General features: G+C 37.3%; 1 protein-coding gene across 2 annotated transcripts in view; it reads right to left on the bottom strand.

Moving 5' to 3' along the window:
* Window positions 1–1,198: 1,198 nt before the first annotated feature.
* Window positions 1,199–20,328, bottom strand: part of Ska2 (spindle and kinetochore associated complex subunit 2) — a 37,970-nt gene continuing 18,840 nt past the window's right edge. Inside the window, exons 1-3 of one of the 2 annotated variants that reach the window (XR_011704894.1) lie at window positions 10,679–11,473; window positions 9,003–9,144; window positions 4,550–4,633 (exon numbers count right to left, since the gene is read on the bottom strand). Coding sequence is in view for 1 of the 2 variants with exons in the window: in XM_027950291.3 (XP_027806092.1) it covers window positions 1,442–1,510; window positions 4,457–4,633 (246 nt within the window). In the remaining variant the exon portion in view is untranslated. Of the gene's footprint in view, window positions 1,511–4,456; window positions 4,634–9,002; window positions 9,145–10,678; window positions 11,474–20,328 lie in introns of those variants that run through there. The other variant, XM_027950291.3, reaches the window with a different exon arrangement.

Raw genomic sequence — 20,328 nt, 5'->3', positions numbered from 1 at the left:
CGCTCCCAGCCACAATTTTTTTTTTTTAATCTGTCCCTATTTTGGTTTTTTGTTTGTTTGTTTTTCTGGTTCTGGGGATCAAACCCAGGTCTTCCCACATGCTAGACAAGCACTCTACCACTGCTTTCTCAGTCCTGTCCCTACTTTGGACAATTACTTGTTGCCAATAGTTGTTTGAAAATAAGTAGGGAATTTGGCTTACACATATAAAACTGGCAAATATCAGATACATCTACAATTTTTTTTTTTTACTGAAACAGGGTCTTGCTATGTTGCCCAGGCTATCCTTGAACTCGAAATCCTCCTGCCTCAGTCTCTGGTTAGCTGGGAATATAGGCATGCACAACTACACCTGGCTTTCTTTCATACAAAATGAACAATTTCAGGGTTAGGGATGTAGTTCAGGTTAGGGATATAGGATGTATGAGATCCTGGGTTCAATCTTCACTGCTGCAAAAACAAGTAAGAAACATAAGATGAAGGAAAAGAAAGGGATTGTTGAAATACCACAGGAATAGTCTAACATAGCATTTGCAGAAAAGCTCATGTTGTTCAACATTAGCAGACAGAATAGGAAAAAAAAAAAAAAAGTGAGGCTTTCACAGAAAAGCCAACTTATTACATTAATTAGGTTTAATGAGATTATACATCATATATTAATGGTCTCATCAATAATGATTCCAATCTATACAAAACATTTCAAAAAATGGAAGTTTTTGGGCTGGGGTTGTGGCTCAGTGGTAGAGCACTAGCCTCGCACATGTGAGGTACTGGGTTCAATCCTCAGCACCACATAAAAATAAATAAAGATATTGTGTCCATCTACAACTAAAATTTTTTTTAAATGTAAGTTTTATATAAATATATATATATATATATATATATATATATATATATATATATATATAAACAATATGTTGCTTATTCTTTAATTTCTAAATCATACTCATTCACACACTGACTGCCTGAAATATACATAAACATTATTTTATGACAAGGTAGAATATCTACATTATCTCAACTATACAAAAAAAAAAAACGGTCCAAAATAGTGTTAAGGGACTTCCTTGAGTTAAAAATGCAAAACTAAGTATATTGGGCTGGAGATATAGCTCGGTTGGTAGAGTGCCTGCCTCACATGCCCAAAGCCCTGGGTTCAAACCCCAGCATCAACAAAAAATAAAAAAAGAAAACTGAATATATTTATAAATATATATTTAAATCCCTGCATTTCCATTCCACTTTTCTTTTTGGGGGAAGCATGGGGGCTAAATTTTATGTAGATAATATCTGGCTCTTATATTTCCACTCATATTAAAGACATATAAACTCCTCTCCTTTACCAGTCCCCCACCTCCAATTATCAAGTGTTAACAAGACATCTTCCTAAATTTCTCTGGAATGGATCTCTTCCTTAGTTTCCTTTTGCAAGTCCATTTCTTCATGAGTCTATTATGTGAGATTTTAATTGCTCTGTCACAGTTTTCTCTTCTTCAGTCAGTGGTGACAGCTAGAAAACAAATGACAAAATTTTTATTTCAAAAATCTTCAAAGACTGTTAAACTCTGCTTCATCATATCAAAAAATTTTATAGCAACAAAAGTTTATTTATTTTTTAAATATTTATTTAATTGTAGTTGGCCACAATACCTTTATTTATTTATTTTTATGTGGTGCTAAAATCATATAAGGCCTCGCACATACTAGGCGAGTACTCTACTGCTGAACCACAACCCCAGCCCCTCCACAAAAGTTTATACTATGCATGTAATCACCAATTTTAGGAAGACAGGGGAAAAAAATAAATATTTCATTATCTACATACAAGTTATTATGATGTTTGAGATTCCAGAGAAATTGCAATACAAAGAAAGATGACCAAGAAATCAAACAATTTTAGAACTAAAGAAAACCAAATAAATCATGTTTGTATGTCACATTCTAAAAGTATTTTGAAAAGGAGATGTGAATAAAAATAGTCTCAAAATTTTCTCAGAGAAATAAGAGGCATGGGCTAAACTTGGAAGAATAATTAAAATGTATTTAACTGCAAATAATAAACATTTCAAAATAGATAAACTATAAAATATATTATCATTGCAAAATAAGTTCTGAAGAAAGAAAGACTTCAAAGCTGACTTAATTTGGTAACTGAACCATATTGAGGAAGTCCTCAAGATTTTCTCCAATGAAGAAACTTCCTAATTACCTACTTCCAAACTTGCCCTCCTCACATCATTGGGATATAAGCCCATTCCTGAACCAATGTGAATAAAAGGAAAATCCACTCCCCTTTCCAATCAAATATGTCCCTAGATCTAAGGATAGGAACAACTTCAACACAGTCATGCATCTCTGAGGGAAGACATGAATCCCAAGAAAATCTATACTCTGATATATTGGAAGGAAATAGATAACAGCCAGCCAACACTATCTACCAAAAGCAGGAAGAAGCAAGAGCAAAAGCTAGAAGAAGGAAAACAAAGGAAGTTATATAGAATTTTCACAAAGCACCAAACAGTCTGCATGAAACAAAGGGTTATATGGGGAAATAATAGGAGATACAACTTGAATCACTCAAATAGTTACAAATCTGCTTCATTATATAGGTCATCTCTAGAGAGACTGCTAAATCTGGAGCACCCAAGACCTACAGAATCAGAATCTCTAGGGCACTGCTGTCCAATAAAACTTTCCATGATGCTGAAAATATTCTATATCTGTACTGTCCAATTGAGAGGTGAGTAACTTGAATTTTCAATTTTATGTAATTGATTACATTTATACAGCCACATAATGGCTCTTGGTCAGCCTAGATGTCCAATAGAAGCTACACATATAGCTGGTGTGACTGACGAACTCCAAAATAATCACATGGATAAAATCATATGCCTTACTGCAACCCAAACAGTTACAGATTCACTGAGAACTAACAAGTCTTTCCAGAATATCATTTACTACCATTGATAGGAAATTCTGTCTCAGCACTAAAAATATAAACTTTAAAAAGAATTCTGGACCAAATTTACTGGGTTATTAACCTGTGAAAATTACTCTGGCTACTAGCCCATAATTGAAATATAATTTAGTACAGAGCTAGCAGATGAATACAGCGCAGGCAGCCCCACTTTGTTCACATACCCACTGCATAGACTATTTTCTGCCATTCCCAGATACAGTATAATACACCATGTTAAGTAGCCATTACCAATTAGCACCTGAGATAACAATTTATAGGAAATCCTTCATCCATATAATTTAGTTCTACACTTTGATTTCTTCTATAAATAGCCTACATTTTCTTTCTAAACTCCCAATTTTCTTTGCTAATAAAGGAACATGATGCCAAATCCTTCAATTGTCTTAGTCCCTAGGTTAGCAGCTCATATCCTTTTTTCTATTCTAAGGTATCTGAAGACTACATCAGTGATAGAGACTCCCAATTACAAAGATTCCTATACTAAATGAGATGGGGATGGGGAATGGAATGAGAAAATGAAAAGGGAAATGGAAGTTTGGTCCACCCATGCCTGACAACTCAATTGAAAGAAAGCAGAATTAAAAGAAAAAAAAAAAAGGGCTGGGACTTTTCAGTGCCAGAGCACTTGTCTAGCATGGTTTTGATACCTAGTAGACAGAGAAAAAAAAAAAAAAACAGTCACTGATATTAATGTTTTCTGTCTTCTAAGTCTTATTACTTTTTAAAAGAACCAGCAGAGTGGGTACATCCAATAAACTATGGAGTAAGTTCTCTCTTTCATATGGTTAAGTAAGTTAACCATGTCACATTCATGTCTTATTTTAAAATACAAGGACATAAGAGCAATTACACTTCATACCTCAGGGTATCAAGAAAATCTCACCAGATACAATGGCACATGCCTATAATCCCAGAGGTTTGGGAGGCTGAGGCAGGAGGATCACCAGCCTCAGCAATTTGGTGAGGTCCTTAGCAAATTAACAAGGCCCTAAGCAACTTAGTGAGACCCTTTCTCAAAATAAAAAATAAGGTCTGGGATTGTGGCTCAGAGATAGAGCGTTTGCCTGACATGTGTGAGGCACTGGGTTCAATTCTTAGCACCACAGACCCATAAATAAATAAAATTTAAAAATTCATCAACAACTAATAAAGATATTTTAAATAAATAAATAAATAAAAATAAAAAATAAAAAGGGCTGGGAATATAGATCAGTGATAAACTGTCCCAATTAAATACCCAGTACCTCCCCACAAAAAAAAAAAAAAAAATCTCAATTTCGTAATACCCTGAGTTTGGTCCAGCACCAAGAAAGAAAGAAGAAAAATAAATAAATAAATAAATAATCTCATTTATATCTACAGTTCAAACTAGCTGCTAAATTTTAAAATCCAAATTACTAAGGGATTTATTTATCTTTTACAACAACATTCACAGCTAAAATTATACAAATCCAACTTGTCAACTGAAAACATTACCTCCAGATCTGTTTGCTTTTGTAGTTCTTCTATCATGGTCATAGTCTTATTCAAAGTAGCATAAATGCGGCTCTTAGTCTCTTTCTGCTCAACAGCAACTGGTTTAAAACGTGCATATAAAGATTGATAGCGAGACTTCATCGCTGACAATTCCTTTAGGACAGAAACTGGATTTTTCTACATCAGAAAAAAAGTTAATATATGTTAAATCATGAGATGGAAAACTTAGGTTCTTTTTTGAGAATTAAAGCATACAGCTGGGGATGGGGCTCAGTGGTAGCACATATGCCTGGCATGTGTGACGCACTGGGTTCAATTCTCAGCACCACATATAAATACATAATAAAGGTCTATCAACAACTAAAAAAAATATTTTTTAAAAAGAGCATACAACACATTCTGTCAATCATTAAATTAAAAACCGTTCACATTTATGCAACCACGTAACAAAGGATGGGAGCTGGGAAAAAATAAGTGTAAGCCCTAGATCCTACTCTCAAGGAAATTATAGCTTAAAAGAACAGAAATAGCCTGTATGTAGGGAAGAGACTGAGGACATAGCTCAATTGATAGAATGCTTGCCTCGAATGCACAAAGCCCTGGGTCTAATCCCTACTACCACAAAAAAAAAAAATAATAATAATATATGTATATATATAACTATATATGACAATATTGTATAATATATAAAATAATGCATATATATATATATATCAATTTTAAGCAGAAAAGACGGTCCCTTTAGATATATACCATATGATGCCTAGTTCACGTTAATTAATTACACAGTATTTCTAATATGATTCTATTGGTGTTCAGAAGAAGATTAAAGGCACTATTTGGATTTGTTCCTAAAAGAAAAAAATAACTTGACACACTCCTGTAATTCCAGCTACTCCAGAGGCTAAGGCAGGAGGATCACAAGTCAAAGCTAGCATGGGCAACTTCAGGAGATCGTGAGTCAAAAAAAGGGTTGAGGTTGTATATGGTGGTACAACCCTATAATTCCATCCACTCAGGAGACTGAGGCCAGCTAGGGCTAAGTAACCTACACCCTTCTGAAAATAAAAAAAGGGCTGGGGGCTGAGATATAACTCTCGGTTGGTGGAGTACTTGCCTTGGATACAGAAAGCCCTACCACAATACCCAGTACCTAAAAAATTAATAATAACAATAAGATAACTTGAAACCACTTATAAAATTCTTGAACACTATCATAGGGCTAAAGTATATGAATATTAATTTATTTTATATACATAAAAATACAAATTTCAGGGCTAGGGCTGGGGCTCAGTGGTAGAGCGCCTGCACTGAATGTAAGAGGCACTGGGTTAGATCCTCAGCACTACATAAAAATAAATAAATACAGATATTGTGTCCATCTACAACTAAAAAAAAAAAAAAAAAACCAAAACTACAAAATTCACACCAATTCAAACAACCATACTTATAAACTATGTTGGTTCTTCGAATTGTTTTCGCAATATAAATAGCTATTATTTCATAATAAGAAATCAATTAGTTTCTCTCTGCACTTGGTACTATAATTCTTTTCAATAAATCTCTGATGCTTCCAACCTATTGCAAACCTTCACTCCCTCTACTACCCATCCTCTCCTACTTGGCACATGACTTTACCAATGCACTGCTATAAAGATAGAAAAGATCCACTAGAAACCCTATTTTCCTGGTAAAATGAAAACATCTATGACTTTCTCAACTTTATTCACCCTAACACTACCACTACCAAATCCTCCCCCTATCCTTCAGAACCTTAAATTTTTCTTTATTTCAATATTTTCTTTGGGGGGGTGGAGGTTACTAGAGATTGAACTCAGGGGCACTCAACCACTATGCCATATTTCCAGCCCTATTTTGTATTTTATTTAGAGACAGGGTCTTACCAAGTTGCTTAGTGCCTTGCTGTTGCTGAGGCTGGCTTTGAAGTCACAATTCTACTGCCTCAGCCTCCTGAACCTCTGGGATTACACACCAGCTTATTTCAATAATTTTTTAACATTTCCCTTTATATAGACATAAAAATATATAGTTATATCTTCCCAACTTGGGGGGAGGGGAGATTAATCCTGTCTTGCTTCCATTTTCAGTTTAACACCAATTTATTTTTCTTACTCCATTTATCATCAAGCTTTAGAATTTATAATAATATACTTCCTCAGTTTAATATCAGGTGGGTGTAATGGTACAAAATTACAATTATCTTATATTAGACAACAGTGCCAAAAACATGCATAGGAGAAAACATAGCCTCTTCAACAAATGATGCTGGGAAAACTAGAAATCCATATGCAAAATGAAATTAAACCCCTATCTCTTACCATGAACAAAACTCAACTAAAAAATGGATCAATGATGTAGGAATAAAAGCAGAGACCCTGGGGCTGGGGATCTGGCTCAAGCGGTAGCATGCTCGCCTGGCATGCATGCGGCCCAGGTTCGATCCTCAGCACCACATACAAACAAAGATGTTGTGTCTGCCGAAAACTAATAGAAGAAAAAGTAGGCCCTAATCTTCAACATGAGGAATTAGGCCCCAACTTCCTTAGTAAGACTCCTTTGGCGCAAGAATTAAAATCAAGAATCAATAAATGGAATGGACTCAAACTAAAAAGTTTCTTCTCAGCAAAAGAAACATCTGTGAGGTGAATAAAGAGCGTACATATTGGGAGCAAATCTTTACCCCTCACACATCAGATAGAGCACTAATTTCTAGGGTATATAAAGAACTCAAAAAGTTAAACACTAAAAAAAAAATAACCCAATCAATAAATGGGCCAAGACATTTCTCAGAAAATGATGTACAATCAATCAACAAATGTATGAAAAAATGTTCATCATCACTAGAAATTAGAGAAATGCAAATCAAAACCTCAGCCGCGCGACCAGCAGGCTAGCTTCATACTAGCGGTTCGAAGCATAGAAGTTAACTAGTGAGATCAAAATAAACACACATAAATTCAAATTACCTTTTTCTTTGACCAGGTCTGAGACGGCTCGCCCCTCTGGCTCCTGCCTCGAGCCCCGCGGTGGGGCAGCGAGGTTTACAGACTAGCAGGAGAGAGAGAGGGAGGGCACGCCAGAGAGTGGCCTTTTACTGGGGAACAAGAAATTCAGGGGAAAATTCCATCCAATGAAGGTCGAGGGGGACAGCATTCCAAGGTCAGGGTCAGTGATTGGTCTCAGGGTCAATGGTCAGTCACACCCCCACACGGATGGGCTCTCGCACCTAGAGAGGGTGGGGATTAGTTCTGACAGTTTAGCCAGAACGCCTCACACCCAATCAGAGAGATGCCCAATCACGTGCGAGAATGGCTTCCCACATATTCCTCCCTTTTTTTCTTCTTCTTTTTTTTTTTTAGTTGTTCAAAACATTACATAGTTCTTGACATATCATATTTCATACATTTGATTCAAGTGGGTTATGAACTCTGATTTTTACCCCGTATACAGATTGCAGAATCTCATCGGTTACACATACACGTTTTTACATATTGCCATACTAGTGTCTTTTGTATTCTGCTGCCTTTCCTATCCTCTATTATCCCCCCTTCCCTTCCCTCCCCTCCCATCTTCTCTCTCTACCCCATCTACTATAATGCATTTCTCTCCCTTGTTTTTTTCCCCTTTCCCCTCACTTCCTCTTATATGTAATTTTGTATAACAATGAGGGTCTCCTTCCATTTCCATGCAATTTCCCTTCTCTCTCCCTTTCCCTCCCAACTCTCATCCCTGTTTAATGTTAATCTTCTTCTTATGCTCTTCCTCCCTGCTCTGTTCTTAGTTGCTCTCCGTATATCAAAGAAGACATTTGGCATTTGTTTTTTAGGGATTGGCTAGCTTCACTTAGCATAATCTGCTCTAATACTATCCATTTCCCTGCAAATGCCAGGATTTTGTCATTTTTTAGTGCAGAGTAATACTCCATTGTGTATAAATGCCACATTTTTTTTATCCATTCATCTATTGCGGGGCATCTAGGTTGGTTCCACAGTCTAGCTATTGTGAATTGTACTGCTATGAACATCGATGTAGCAGTATCCCTATGGTACGCTCTTTTAAGGTCTTTAGGGAATAGTCCGAGAAGGGGAATAGCTAGGTCAAATGGTGGTTCCATTCCCAGCTTTCCAAGGAATCTCCATACTGTTTTCCAAATTGGCCACACCAATTTGCAGTCCCACCAGCAATGTACAAGTGTACCCTTTTCCCCACATCCTCGCCAACACTTCTTGTTGTTTGATGTCATAATGGCTGCCAATCTTACTGGAGTGAGACGGTATCTTAGGGTGGTTTTGATTTGCATTTCTTTGACTGCTAGAGGTGGTGAGCATTTTTTCATGTACTTGTTGATTGATTGTATGTCCTCCTCTGAGAAGTGTCTGTTCAGGTCCTTGGCCCATTTGTTGATTGGGTTGTTTGTTTTCTTATTGTTTAATTCTTTGAGTTCTCTGTATACTCTGGATATTAGGGCTCTATCTGAAGTGTGAGGAGTAAAAATTTGTTCCCAGGATGTAGGCTCCCTATTTACCTCTCTTATTGTTTCTGTTGCTGAGAAAAAACTTTTTAGTTTGAGTAAGTTCCATTTGTTGATTCTTCCCTTTTTTTCTTAAAAATCAGGCAGTGGTTCACTCTTTCGAGTTTCTGCATTCTTGTTCCGAAGACTCGCCATCCTATAATTACAACACAAAAGAGAATTAACAGCAAAGAGAACAATCCAATGATGTACCAGGCCGAGTGTTTAAGAATATTTCCAGGGTTAAATCCATTTAACTGCTTCAATATTTGGTTAGCCAAAGAATAAGGATCCGAAAAATCAGCTCTATTATTTTGAATGTCTTGGATATGGTGATGAAGTTCCAAAAGATCTAAGCTATTATTATTATTTTACCAAATACCTAACAAATGGTTTTTAACCTTCTCCCAATCCCAGAGAGAAGCATTGTACTTGGCAGCTGTAACACACATATTTATAATTTGCGTGGCATTTAAGCCTTTCCTTAAACTTTAAACCTGATGTTTCATTACCTATGTCTATAACAGTCGCCTCTAAGGCGTTTGATTTAGTCTCAAACCTTTCATCAATATTTACTTGATTACGCAGAGCCTTGGAAGTATTTTGAGCTAAATTATTAAGAAATTTTGCATGTTGAATATTTTGAGAAATGTCAGAGAGGCAGAAACACTGGATGCAATAAAAGAAACTAATGCCAAAACACCAACAATTATAATTCCAATAGCACATTTAGGTCTTGCTAGCTGGGCATGAATTTGCTGCAAGACTTGTAAACCAGCATCAGCATACCATGGCTCTGAAATATTAGCAGGTAATAAAACAAAAGAGGGCTGATGAAGTATCAGCACTCCTTTTCCTCCATTATACCTAGTAATACAATTGGTTAGGTTACATTTGTTACATGTAACAACATATCTGTCATCTATCCATTTAACTTTTACATTTCCAATAATTAAAACATAAGGAGCTTGGACACAGGCTCGTAAACCATAGCAAGATCCCTCCTTACAGTTCTTGCCAACAAATTTTGGTAAAGGCTTGTCTGTAAAATGTAAGAATTCTGAGGCAGCAATTAAGCGCCAAACATCTTTTTGAATACCACCCTCACTGTAAGTCAAAATATTACTAACAAATCCTGCAGGTGTCATAGCAGAATTTTTTCGTAATTGTCTCTTATCAATTTTTGGAGACCAGTCTAAAATATACCCACTATCTTTAGACAACTTATGTTGTACAGGAAAAGTATTTACACAATCCATCCATCTAGGAAAGGTGCCAATCTCAATTGTAGAACTACTTGGACAGTGGGGTATCTGTGGAGGTTTTGCAGAAATGACTGGTTTGTTATGGGAAAGTCCCATCTTAATTACTCATCTAGTATAAGGTTTTAAGTCTCCATAAATAGAATAATTGGTCAGTCTAGGTCTATCAATCGCTGTCTTTTCCTCAAATGATACTTTCAGACAGCCAGCATGTTTATCGTGGGACCAACAGAAAGGTAATTGGGCACTGTAGCCAGAATAATTAAATCTAGTCACATGATTGGGAGTAATATGAGTATCTGTAAATCCTCCCATCATGAATGAGTCATTAGTAAACACTGGAATAGATTCTCCAGTCCACACAGCTGGGTGTACCAGGGCTGGATCTGGGAAATATGTCCAGTAAATGTCTGTCTGGTTCCCCTTTACCTGACAGCCCAGCAGGGCAATTACTGTTGCTACCATCAAGACTGGGGTCCTGTTTTTGCCTAGGAGTCGAATTATTCGGGAAGCCTGTGTTGTTAGCTTCTTCACAACTTCCCATGAAATCAGCTTTTCAGCTGGGTCAATCTGGTTTCTCTTCGTCTTTTTCCGATATCTCTTCCTTTTGAATGGGGGCTTCTCCAGGTAGATCTTCAGTCGCTTGAATCTTGGTTCTACCTCTTCCATATCTGATTGCGCGTTCAGGCACCCAGATAGGACGAAAAGCACCTTCTGGAAAAATACAAGCATGACCTCTGCCCCACATAATCACTGGGTCTGGGCCTTTCCATTGACCAGTCTGTAAATCTTTCTACAAAACTCTGCCTAAAGGGCCTGTTATTGTGGGAGACATTTGTCTCTGAGCTGCAGTGTGACCTTCTACGTCATAGTTTAAAAAATTTAAACGAACAAGGCATGATTGAGGCTATTTTGGGGAGTCATAAACCTATTCTGCCCCTTTAATTTTTGTAATTGAAGCTTAATAGATAAATGAGCTCGTTCCACAATGGCTTGACCTTGGGGGTTATAAGGAATTCCTGTTTTATGATTAATTTGAAACTCTTGGCAAAATTGTTGAAAAGAAGAGCTTACATAAGCTGGTGCATTATCTGATTTGATCTGTATAGGGCACCCTAACACAGCAAAGGCTGCTAGGCAAAGAGAAATTACATGTTGAGTATTTTCCTTTGTATGTGCTGTGGCAAAAATAAATCTGGAATATGTATCAACTATTACATGTACATAACATTGCTTACCAAATTAAGAAATATGAGTTACATCCATTTGCCATATTTGATTTGCTTTTAATCCATGGGGATTTAACCCTGATGGTGGAGATGGAGTGTGACTAACACACTTAGGGCACTGACTTACAATTTGACAAGTTTGTTCTCTGGTAATATTAATATTTTTTAGTTAAGCTAGAAGCATTTTGATGATGCAAGGAATGGGAAGCTTGTGCACAATCATATGGAGACATCTGTTGACAGATAGCTACTAATTTATCAATCTTGTCATTACCTGAAGCTAAAGGTCCTGAAAAATTACTATGAACCTGTATGTGTCCTATGAAACCTGGGTATTTTCGCATTTGCACTGCCTTTTATAAATTATGAAATAATTCAAATAATTCTTGTGATGAAGTACACCCAATAACTGAAGTTTCAATATTTTTGGTAACTCCGACTGCATATAAGCTGTCAGAATAAATATAAATAGGCTCATTTGCAAAGTAATTTAAGGCACAAATCAAAGCTTGAAGCTCTGCTCTCTGGGCAGAATTATATGAAGTTTGCATTACATCTGTGTAAACACGACTATAAAAACCTGCTTTACCTGAGCTTGAACCATCAGTGAACACCGATAAAGCTTCATCTATAGGGTGGACACGCACAATCTTTTGAAAAATAAGTGATGTTAATAATGCAAATTGAATAATTTTATCACGAGGGTAATGACATCTGGCCAGGAAAATCAGCAAAAGCTATCTGCCATAAGCTAGAAGTTTGAAAAAGCCAATTTATTCTGTTGAACAGAAAATGGAATAATTATGATATCAGGCTCATATCCAATTAATTGTAAAATCCTTGTTCTACCTTTAATGACTAATTGAGCAATAGAGTCATGAAAAGGAATCAATGTTTTTTAAGGGGAGTGGGCTAAATAAATCCACTTAATAACTCCAATCTTTGCCATATGGCTCCTGTTGGGGTATGCTCAGTTGGAAATATTAATAAATACACTATTTCTTTAGGATCACCTCTAGTAAGTTGTGCATTTTTAATTGCATTTTCAACCCTTTTTAAAGCTGCTCTAGCCTCTAAGGTCAGCTGACGTGGAGAGGTTGGAGAAGGATTTCCTTGTAATATCTGAAATAAAGGACTTAATTTGGAAGTAGTTAGTTTTAAGGATGGCCTCAGGCAATTAATGTCTCCTAATAGTTTTTGAAAATCATTAAGGATATGTAACTCCTTAATTCTTATCTGAAGATTTTGAGGACGGATTGTACGTCCTTGAATTATCTGACCTAAATATTGAAAGGGAGGCATCTTTTGTATTTTTTGAGGAGCAATGCATAAACCCATTGCTGTAAGTGAAGTCTCTGAGTAAAAATTTCTGAAAGTACCTCTGGATTAGCATGAGCCAATAATATATCATCCATAAAATGAATAATATACACATCAGGAAAGCTATTTCTTATAGGAGCTATCACCTGATCAACATATTTCTGGCATAAGGTAGTACTGTTACACATTCCCTGGGGGAGTACTTTCCAGCAATATCTTTTAACAGGTTCCTTTAAATTAATTGCTGGGACAGTGAAGGCAAATTTTTCACAATCTCCAGGATATAACCTTATAGAGAAAAAACAATCTTTTAAATCTATTATCATCAAGCTATAGTTTAAAGGGATGGCTGTGGGGAAAGGAAGTCCTGGCTGTAATGATCCCATAGGCTGAATTGCATGATTTATTCCCTTAAATCCTGTAAAAATCTCCAATTTCCTGACTTTTTCTTAATAACAAAAATAGGTGTGTTCCAAAGACTGTGTGTTGGTTCTATATGACCAGCCTGAAGTTGTTCCTCAACTAACCTATGGATTATTTTAAGTTTTTCCCCTGAGATGGGCCACTGAGAAATCCATATAGGCTCCTCTGTGAGCCAGGTAATTTTTTCAGCTGTCTTTAGGATCGGGGAAACACTCAGGGCCCCTAGTAAAAATTTTGGTTTGGAGCATTTACTAATCTTTGCCGTGGAGACTGGTTTGTAAGCAGATACTCTCCCTGAAAGGTTTCCTTATCATCTCCAGGAAAAAAACCCTGATTAACTTCCTCAATTGATAGTATAGAATTTGAAGTTACTAATAACAATCCCATTTTTGCTAAAATATCCTTTCCCCATAGGTACACTGGTAAAGACTCTAACACATAAGGTTTAAAAACTCCCCTGTTCCCATCAGAATCTTCCCAACGGAGATAATTTGCACTTTGAGCAGGCTGTGAAATTTGTCCAATTCCCTCTAGGTTAGCTGGGGCTACATGTAAGGGCCAATTCCGAGGCCAGAATCTACTAGAAAAGACAGAAATATCAGCACCTGTGTCGAGAATTCCTTTGATATTTTTATGATTAATTTTAAGTATCAATAAAGGGCATTCTTGTCGCACTAATTGAGACCAGTACACTCTGTCTGGCAGTTTAGAAACTGAATTTACTTGCGGATGTTCATCCGAATCACAGGGCAATAAAGTCAATTGGGCAAATGCATCCTTTGGAGTAAGCCTTAGGGCATAATTGGACCTCACAGCAACATTTAATTGTCCTTTAAAATTTGAATCTATCACTCCATATTACCTCAATGGCTCATTTTAAATTATTACATCCCAAAATTAAATCTATACTATTTTTAGGAAGCGGCCCAAAAATCCCAGTAGGGATTTGTTTTGGCCCTGATTCAGGATTCAATTCAATTGTCATTGAGGGTTGTAAGGAAACTGTCTGTGATTTATGTTCCAGTAGAAATGGCGGGCCGTCCTGGTCGGCGCCAGTGACATCACACTGTGCGAACCCTCCTACAATTCCCCATTTTTTGCTCGGCCTGGGGAGCGGCCGATCAGAAGTTTTTTGTTCTCCCGCTAAGAGGAAATGATGGCGAGAAGGCGGGCTGATCCGCGCCCTCTTGATCCGCCACAGGGGGATGAGTCCTGCAATATCTATTATCAACAGCAGATGGAGCCCTGAACTTAAAATTACGAGTATGACATTCTCTCGAAAAATGGCCATCCCTACCACAGAGATAACATCTCCCACGGGGTTTTCGTACCAATTCCTGCGGTTGTAGGGTTTGCTTTAGGACCCCGGCTAACAGTACTGTCTGCAAATGGGTGGAATCAATCTCAGAACACAAGCGGATAAACTCAGAAACTGTTCCCTTTTTCTGAGGGGTCTGAGAATATCCTGACAACATTTATTCGCAGTTTCAAATGCCAATTGCTTAACAATAAACTCACAAGCTCCTGGGTCTCCAATAGACCAATTTGCTGTCTGGTACAGCCGAGCTACCAAATCCGAATACGGCTCACTGGCACCTTGTTTGACTAAATTGGACTGGTCCTTGGAAATTATTTGTTTCCAGGCACGTTTAGCACAGTCAGTTATCTGATCATACACTGCAAATTCATAGTTTAACTGTCTTTCCAAATCAGCAAATTCACCCGTTCCTAAAAACATTTCTACTGGGGTCTGCAAATTGTGTCTTCTATTCTTTTCTGCTTGTTCAGTACAAAAATCAGCCCAGTAAGACCGCCAAAGTAAAAAGTCTCCGCCACTCAAACAAGATCTGGCTAATGAAACCAAGTGGTTGTGAGGATATGGTATCAATCAAATTTTGTACAAAAGGTGAATTTGGACCATAAGTCTCACAGGCACTCTTCAATTCCTTAATAGTCTTAAATGGAATTATAGCGTGAACTCAAACCCTTTGGTCCTGGTCATTAAACTGCTCAAAAACTGGGAAAAGTTGAAAACCGCTAATGTCCTCTCCCGCCTCCTGCACTTTCTTAACGCCTCGCTGGAACGGGGTAAGAAAAGTCATTGTTAATTCGGAGTACCTGTTAAATTTTGTCCTTTTAGCAGATAATGGCCAAAAATTCTAATAGCATGGGCAGGTGGTGTTAAACACAGTCTGTTAAAATTTCCCTGTAAGTTCTGAATTTCAATGTCTGATTCCTCTTCCTCAGACTGCGACTTGTGGGAAGAATCTCCGCCATCGCCATTTTGAAATTGGGCTCCTAAGCCACGTGGTGGAGAAGGGCTCTGTACCTCTCTAGGAATTTCTTCCAGATTTTCCTCTCCAGGAGGATTGTCTGTCTCTTCTGGAGGGCTCTATGACTGCGGATGTTTCCTCTCTGTGACCCTGACTTCTAGGATCTTCCTCCAGGCTACCCTGATCTTGTTCCTGCAAGTTTAAGGTCACATTCCTAACTTTTGGTTTAGCCCCAAGAGCTTTCATTTAAAACGGCTCAAGGGAAAAGAAATTAACTTAGCCTCAGGCAGATTTTCCATTTGAATAGACTTAATAGCTCTCTGAATGCCTTTCAATAGATCTTCAGGGGGCCATGAGCTATGGTCCAAGTAGTCAAAAAGACAAATTTCTAAGGCTGTCCAAGTTTTTTGAATATTCTCAATGCCTCCAGGTAATTCATTAGAAAGGCAAATTTTTGTAATTTCCTCCCTGATTTCTCCCCAGTATGTAAATTTGGCAAATCTTGGTCACAAAAAACAAGGACAAAATTCACCTACAACCTTTAAGAATTGTAATAACTGAGTCTTTTTTATCCGTTTTCCTTTCTGATTAATTATGGTTTCTAAAATAGTCAAATACATGTCCTTATCACTAGAAGTTGAATTTCCCATTTTAAATAATTTAACGTGTCATCCCTTCAGTACCTCCAGGTACTTTTGTGACCCAAAATTGTCACCAATTCCTTTATCTTTATAGCGCGCTCCCACTCAATCTAGTTAATCTAAAATGCTCTCTTGTGGGCGCCAATTCAGCCGCACGACCAGCATGCTAGCTTAATACTAGAGGTTCGAAGCACAGAAGTTAACTAGTGAGATCAAAATAAACACACATAAACGCAAATTACTTTTTTCTTTGACCAGGTCTGAGATGGCTCTCCCCTCTGGCTCCTGCCTCGAGCTACCCGGTGGGGCAACAAGGTTTACACAGACTAGCAGAAGAGAGAGAGGCAGGGCATGCCAGAGAGTGGCCTTTTATTGGGGAACAAGAAATTCAGGGGAAAATTCCATCCAATGAAGGTCCAGGGGGACAGCATTCCAAGGTCAATGATCAGTCACACCCCCACATGGATGGGCTCTCGCACCTAGAAAGGGTGGGGATTAGTTCTGATACAGTTTAGCGAGAATGCCTCACACCCAATCAGGGAGGTGCCCAATCACATGCGAGAATGGCTTCCCACAAAAACCACTCTAAGATTTCATCTTACTTCAATCAGAATGGCAGCTATTATGAATACAAACAACAATAAGTGTTGGTGAGGATGTGGGGGAAAAGGTACACTCTTACACTGCTGGTGGGACTGCAAATTGGTGCAGCCAATCTGGAAAGCAGTATGGAGATTTCTTGGAAAATTGGGAATGGAACCACCATTTGACCCAGCTATCCCTCTCCTTGGTCTATACTAACAGGACTTAAAAACAGCATACTACAGGAACACAACCAAATCAATGTTTATAGCAGCATAATTCACAATAGCTAAAATGTGTAACCAACCTAGATGCCCTTTAATAGATGAATGGATAGGTGCTGGGGCTGAAGCTCAGTGATAGAGCACCTGCCTTGCACGTGTGAGGCACTGGGTTCAATCCTCAATACCACATAAAAATAAAGATATTGTGTCCAAATACAACTAAAAATATATTTTTTTAAAAAATAGATGAATGGATTAAAAATGTGGCATATATACACAATAGAATATTACTCAGCAATAAAAGAGAATAAAATCATGGCATTTACAGGTAAATGGATGGAGTTATAGAAGATAATGCTAACTGAAGTTAGCTAATCCCAAAAACCCAAATGCCGAATGTTTTCTCTGCTATAAGGAAGCTGATTCATAGTGAAGGAGGGAGAGGGAGCATGGGAGGAATAGACGAACTCTAGATAGGGCAGAGGGGTTGGAGGGGAAAGGGAGGAGGCATGGAGTCAGAAATGATGGTGAAATGTGATGGTCATTATTATCCAAAGTACATGTATGAAGACACTAATTGGTATGAATATACTTTGTATATAGCCAGAGATATGAAAAATTGTGCTCTATATGTGTAATAAGAATTTTAGGGCTGGGGTTGTGGCTGAGCAGTAGAGCACTTGCCTAGCGCATGCGAGGCCCTGGGTTTGATCCTCAGCACCACATGAAAATAGATAAATAAAATAAAGGTATTGAATCCAACTACAACTAAACGCTAAATATTAAAAAAAAATTGTAATGCATTCTGCTGTCACATATAAATTAAAAAATTAATTAAAAAAAATATCAGCTGGGTGCAGTGGTACATGTCTATAATCCCAGTAACTCAGGAGGCTGAGGCAGAGGGATTTCAAGTTCAAGGCCAGCCTTGGTAACTTAGTGAGACCCTGTCTCAAAATAAAAAAATAAAAAGGACTGGGGATGTTGTCCAGTGGTCAAAAGGTCAAGCTTATAGCAGAGCACATAACTCAGTTATAGACCATATGCTTAGCATGCCCCAGACCACAGGTTCAATCTCCAGTACCAAAAAATAGTTGAGTTTAGTATACAGTATATAATTTTTCAGTCCTATTCGCTTTCCTTAAATTCATTTCTGGCCTATATTCTTAAAATGAACTCTTGGGGCCCAGTGTGATGGCACACACCTATCTCCAGTTCTAGAACACCCCTGGGTTCAATCGCTAGTACCCAAAAAAATATTAAAAAAAAAAAAAATTCTTGCTGGTTGTGTGGCATGTATCTGTAATCCGAGTGGCTAGGGAGGCTGAGGCCAGCCCCAGCAACTTAGCAAGGACCTTAGCAACTCAGCAAGATCCTATCTCTAAATAAAATACAAAAAAGGGCTGGGGATATGGCTCAGTGGTTAAGCAACCTTGGGTTCAATCTCCAGTACCAAAAAAAAAAAAAAAAGAAAGAAAGGATCCCATCAAGTGACAGAATAATTAATGAAGAAATCTAAACAATAAAATAAAAAATTCCAGCATAAATAAAATATTCCCAAAGTTCTAAGAGATGGGGGAGGGTACAAGAGAAACAGATGCATGAAGAAGAGCACACACAAAATTTCTGGAATTAGAATGACATTTATTTCTCAACAGCAACCCTACAAGCTAGGAAACAACAAAACAATGATATTAAAATTAAGAGAAAATAATCTTGCTGGGTGAAGTTACATATGCATGTAATCCCAGCTCCCTGAGAAGCTGAGGCAGGAGGATTGCAAGTTCAAGTACAGCCTGGACAATGTAGCTAGACCCTGTCTCAATATTAAATAAAAAATATAAAGTAACTGAATGAGTGAGCACCTCATCTGGGTTCAATTCCCACTACTTCAATTAAAAAAAAAAAAAAAAAATCTCCAATCTACCAAACCACTCATCAGGAATGGAGGCTGAATTAGTCATGTGCTCATAGGAAAAATGAAGCAAGTTATGAAAAAAGAATAAGCAGCCAAGCATAGTGGTCCACACCTATAATCTCAGCTACTTGGGAGGCTGAAGTGGGAGGCCAGCCTGGGCAATTTAGTGAGACCCTATCTCAAAGTAAAAAATAAAAAGAGCTGAAGATATTTGTAGCTCTGTGTTTAAGCCCTAGTATCACAAATGAATAAATAAATAAAACAAAAGGAAAAGCAGGAATGTATTCAACAGGGTTTAGACAGAAGCAATATTTAGAATCATAACATAAATTCTGAATATTGATTTATCCACAAATATGAAGATTAAAATAAATATGGGTAGTATTTCATCTTCATCATCTATACCAAGAATTACTGTTAATAAACAGCTCATGAAGAGCACTTCCTATGGATCAAACAATTCTAAACACATTGCATATGTTAATTAATTTTATTCTCTTTCAACCTATGGACTATGAGAATAGCCCCATTTTATAATACAGGGAAGTTAACTGGCTTGCCTAAAATCATGAAACTAATAAGAAGCAGAGTTGGAATTTGACTTAGAATCATTTATATCTAGGAAATCAGTAGATATTTCAGATGCCAGGGGAATGTAGTATAAGCATACTATTTAGAAATACAAAAGAAATACTAGGGCTGGGGTATAGCTCAGTGGTACAGTATGTGTTGAGCATATGTGAGGCCCTGAGTTCAAGTCCCAGCACCCAAAAAAATGAAAAAAAGATAGAAGACACTGAAATAAACTAGTGGCCTTCTTGAGGGTGGGAGAGTGTGAAGCAATTAATTACTATTGGAAATTATAAGTTTTATACTTGTGTGACTCTTCAAATTATACACATTTAATTTGATAGAAATAAAGGTTCAGAGTTGGGAAGAAATCAGGTATAAGTGAAGAAGAATCAACTATGAGGCAACAGTGAATTATGTAAGTATTAATGACCATTAGGTAAGAAACCAACTCCTAAGTAATATGCCCAGAAACCTGAACATGTAACTCAGAAATCTCATCACAGACAAGTTGTAAAAGAGAAAAATAACTAGAGATGAAACAAAGATGAGAGATGGAAAGCAGAGAAAATGTCTACCACAATAGTACTAAAAATAGTACTGGAAAAATACTGATTTGGAAGAGTCCTTTAGTCAGTCAGATAGTACCATTGGACCACAATGGTTGGTTGTTCTTCAGTGAGAAAAAAAAAAAAAAAAGGTCAAAGAAAAAAAGCTACTTTCAGAGTTAAAAAATTCAAAAATAGACTCCCATAGAATTCTGAAATTCCATGAAGAGTAAAAAGTGAACATGCATGAAATTCTCCCAATTTTGTATAAAAACTCACTTTAGTTCATACTTCTACCCAGTCAAAAAAAGTTTGTTTTTTTTTTTTCAGCTGGGCGCAGTGGTGCATGCT

Source organism: Marmota flaviventris, chromosome 17 (assembly GCF_047511675.1).
Source record: "Marmota flaviventris isolate mMarFla1 chromosome 17, mMarFla1.hap1, whole genome shotgun sequence".
Classification (NCBI taxonomy): Eukaryota; Metazoa; Chordata; class Mammalia; order Rodentia; family Sciuridae; genus Marmota; species Marmota flaviventris.
The sequence above is the reverse complement of the archived record's forward strand: the minus strand, read 5'-3'. Positions and strand labels throughout refer to the sequence as shown.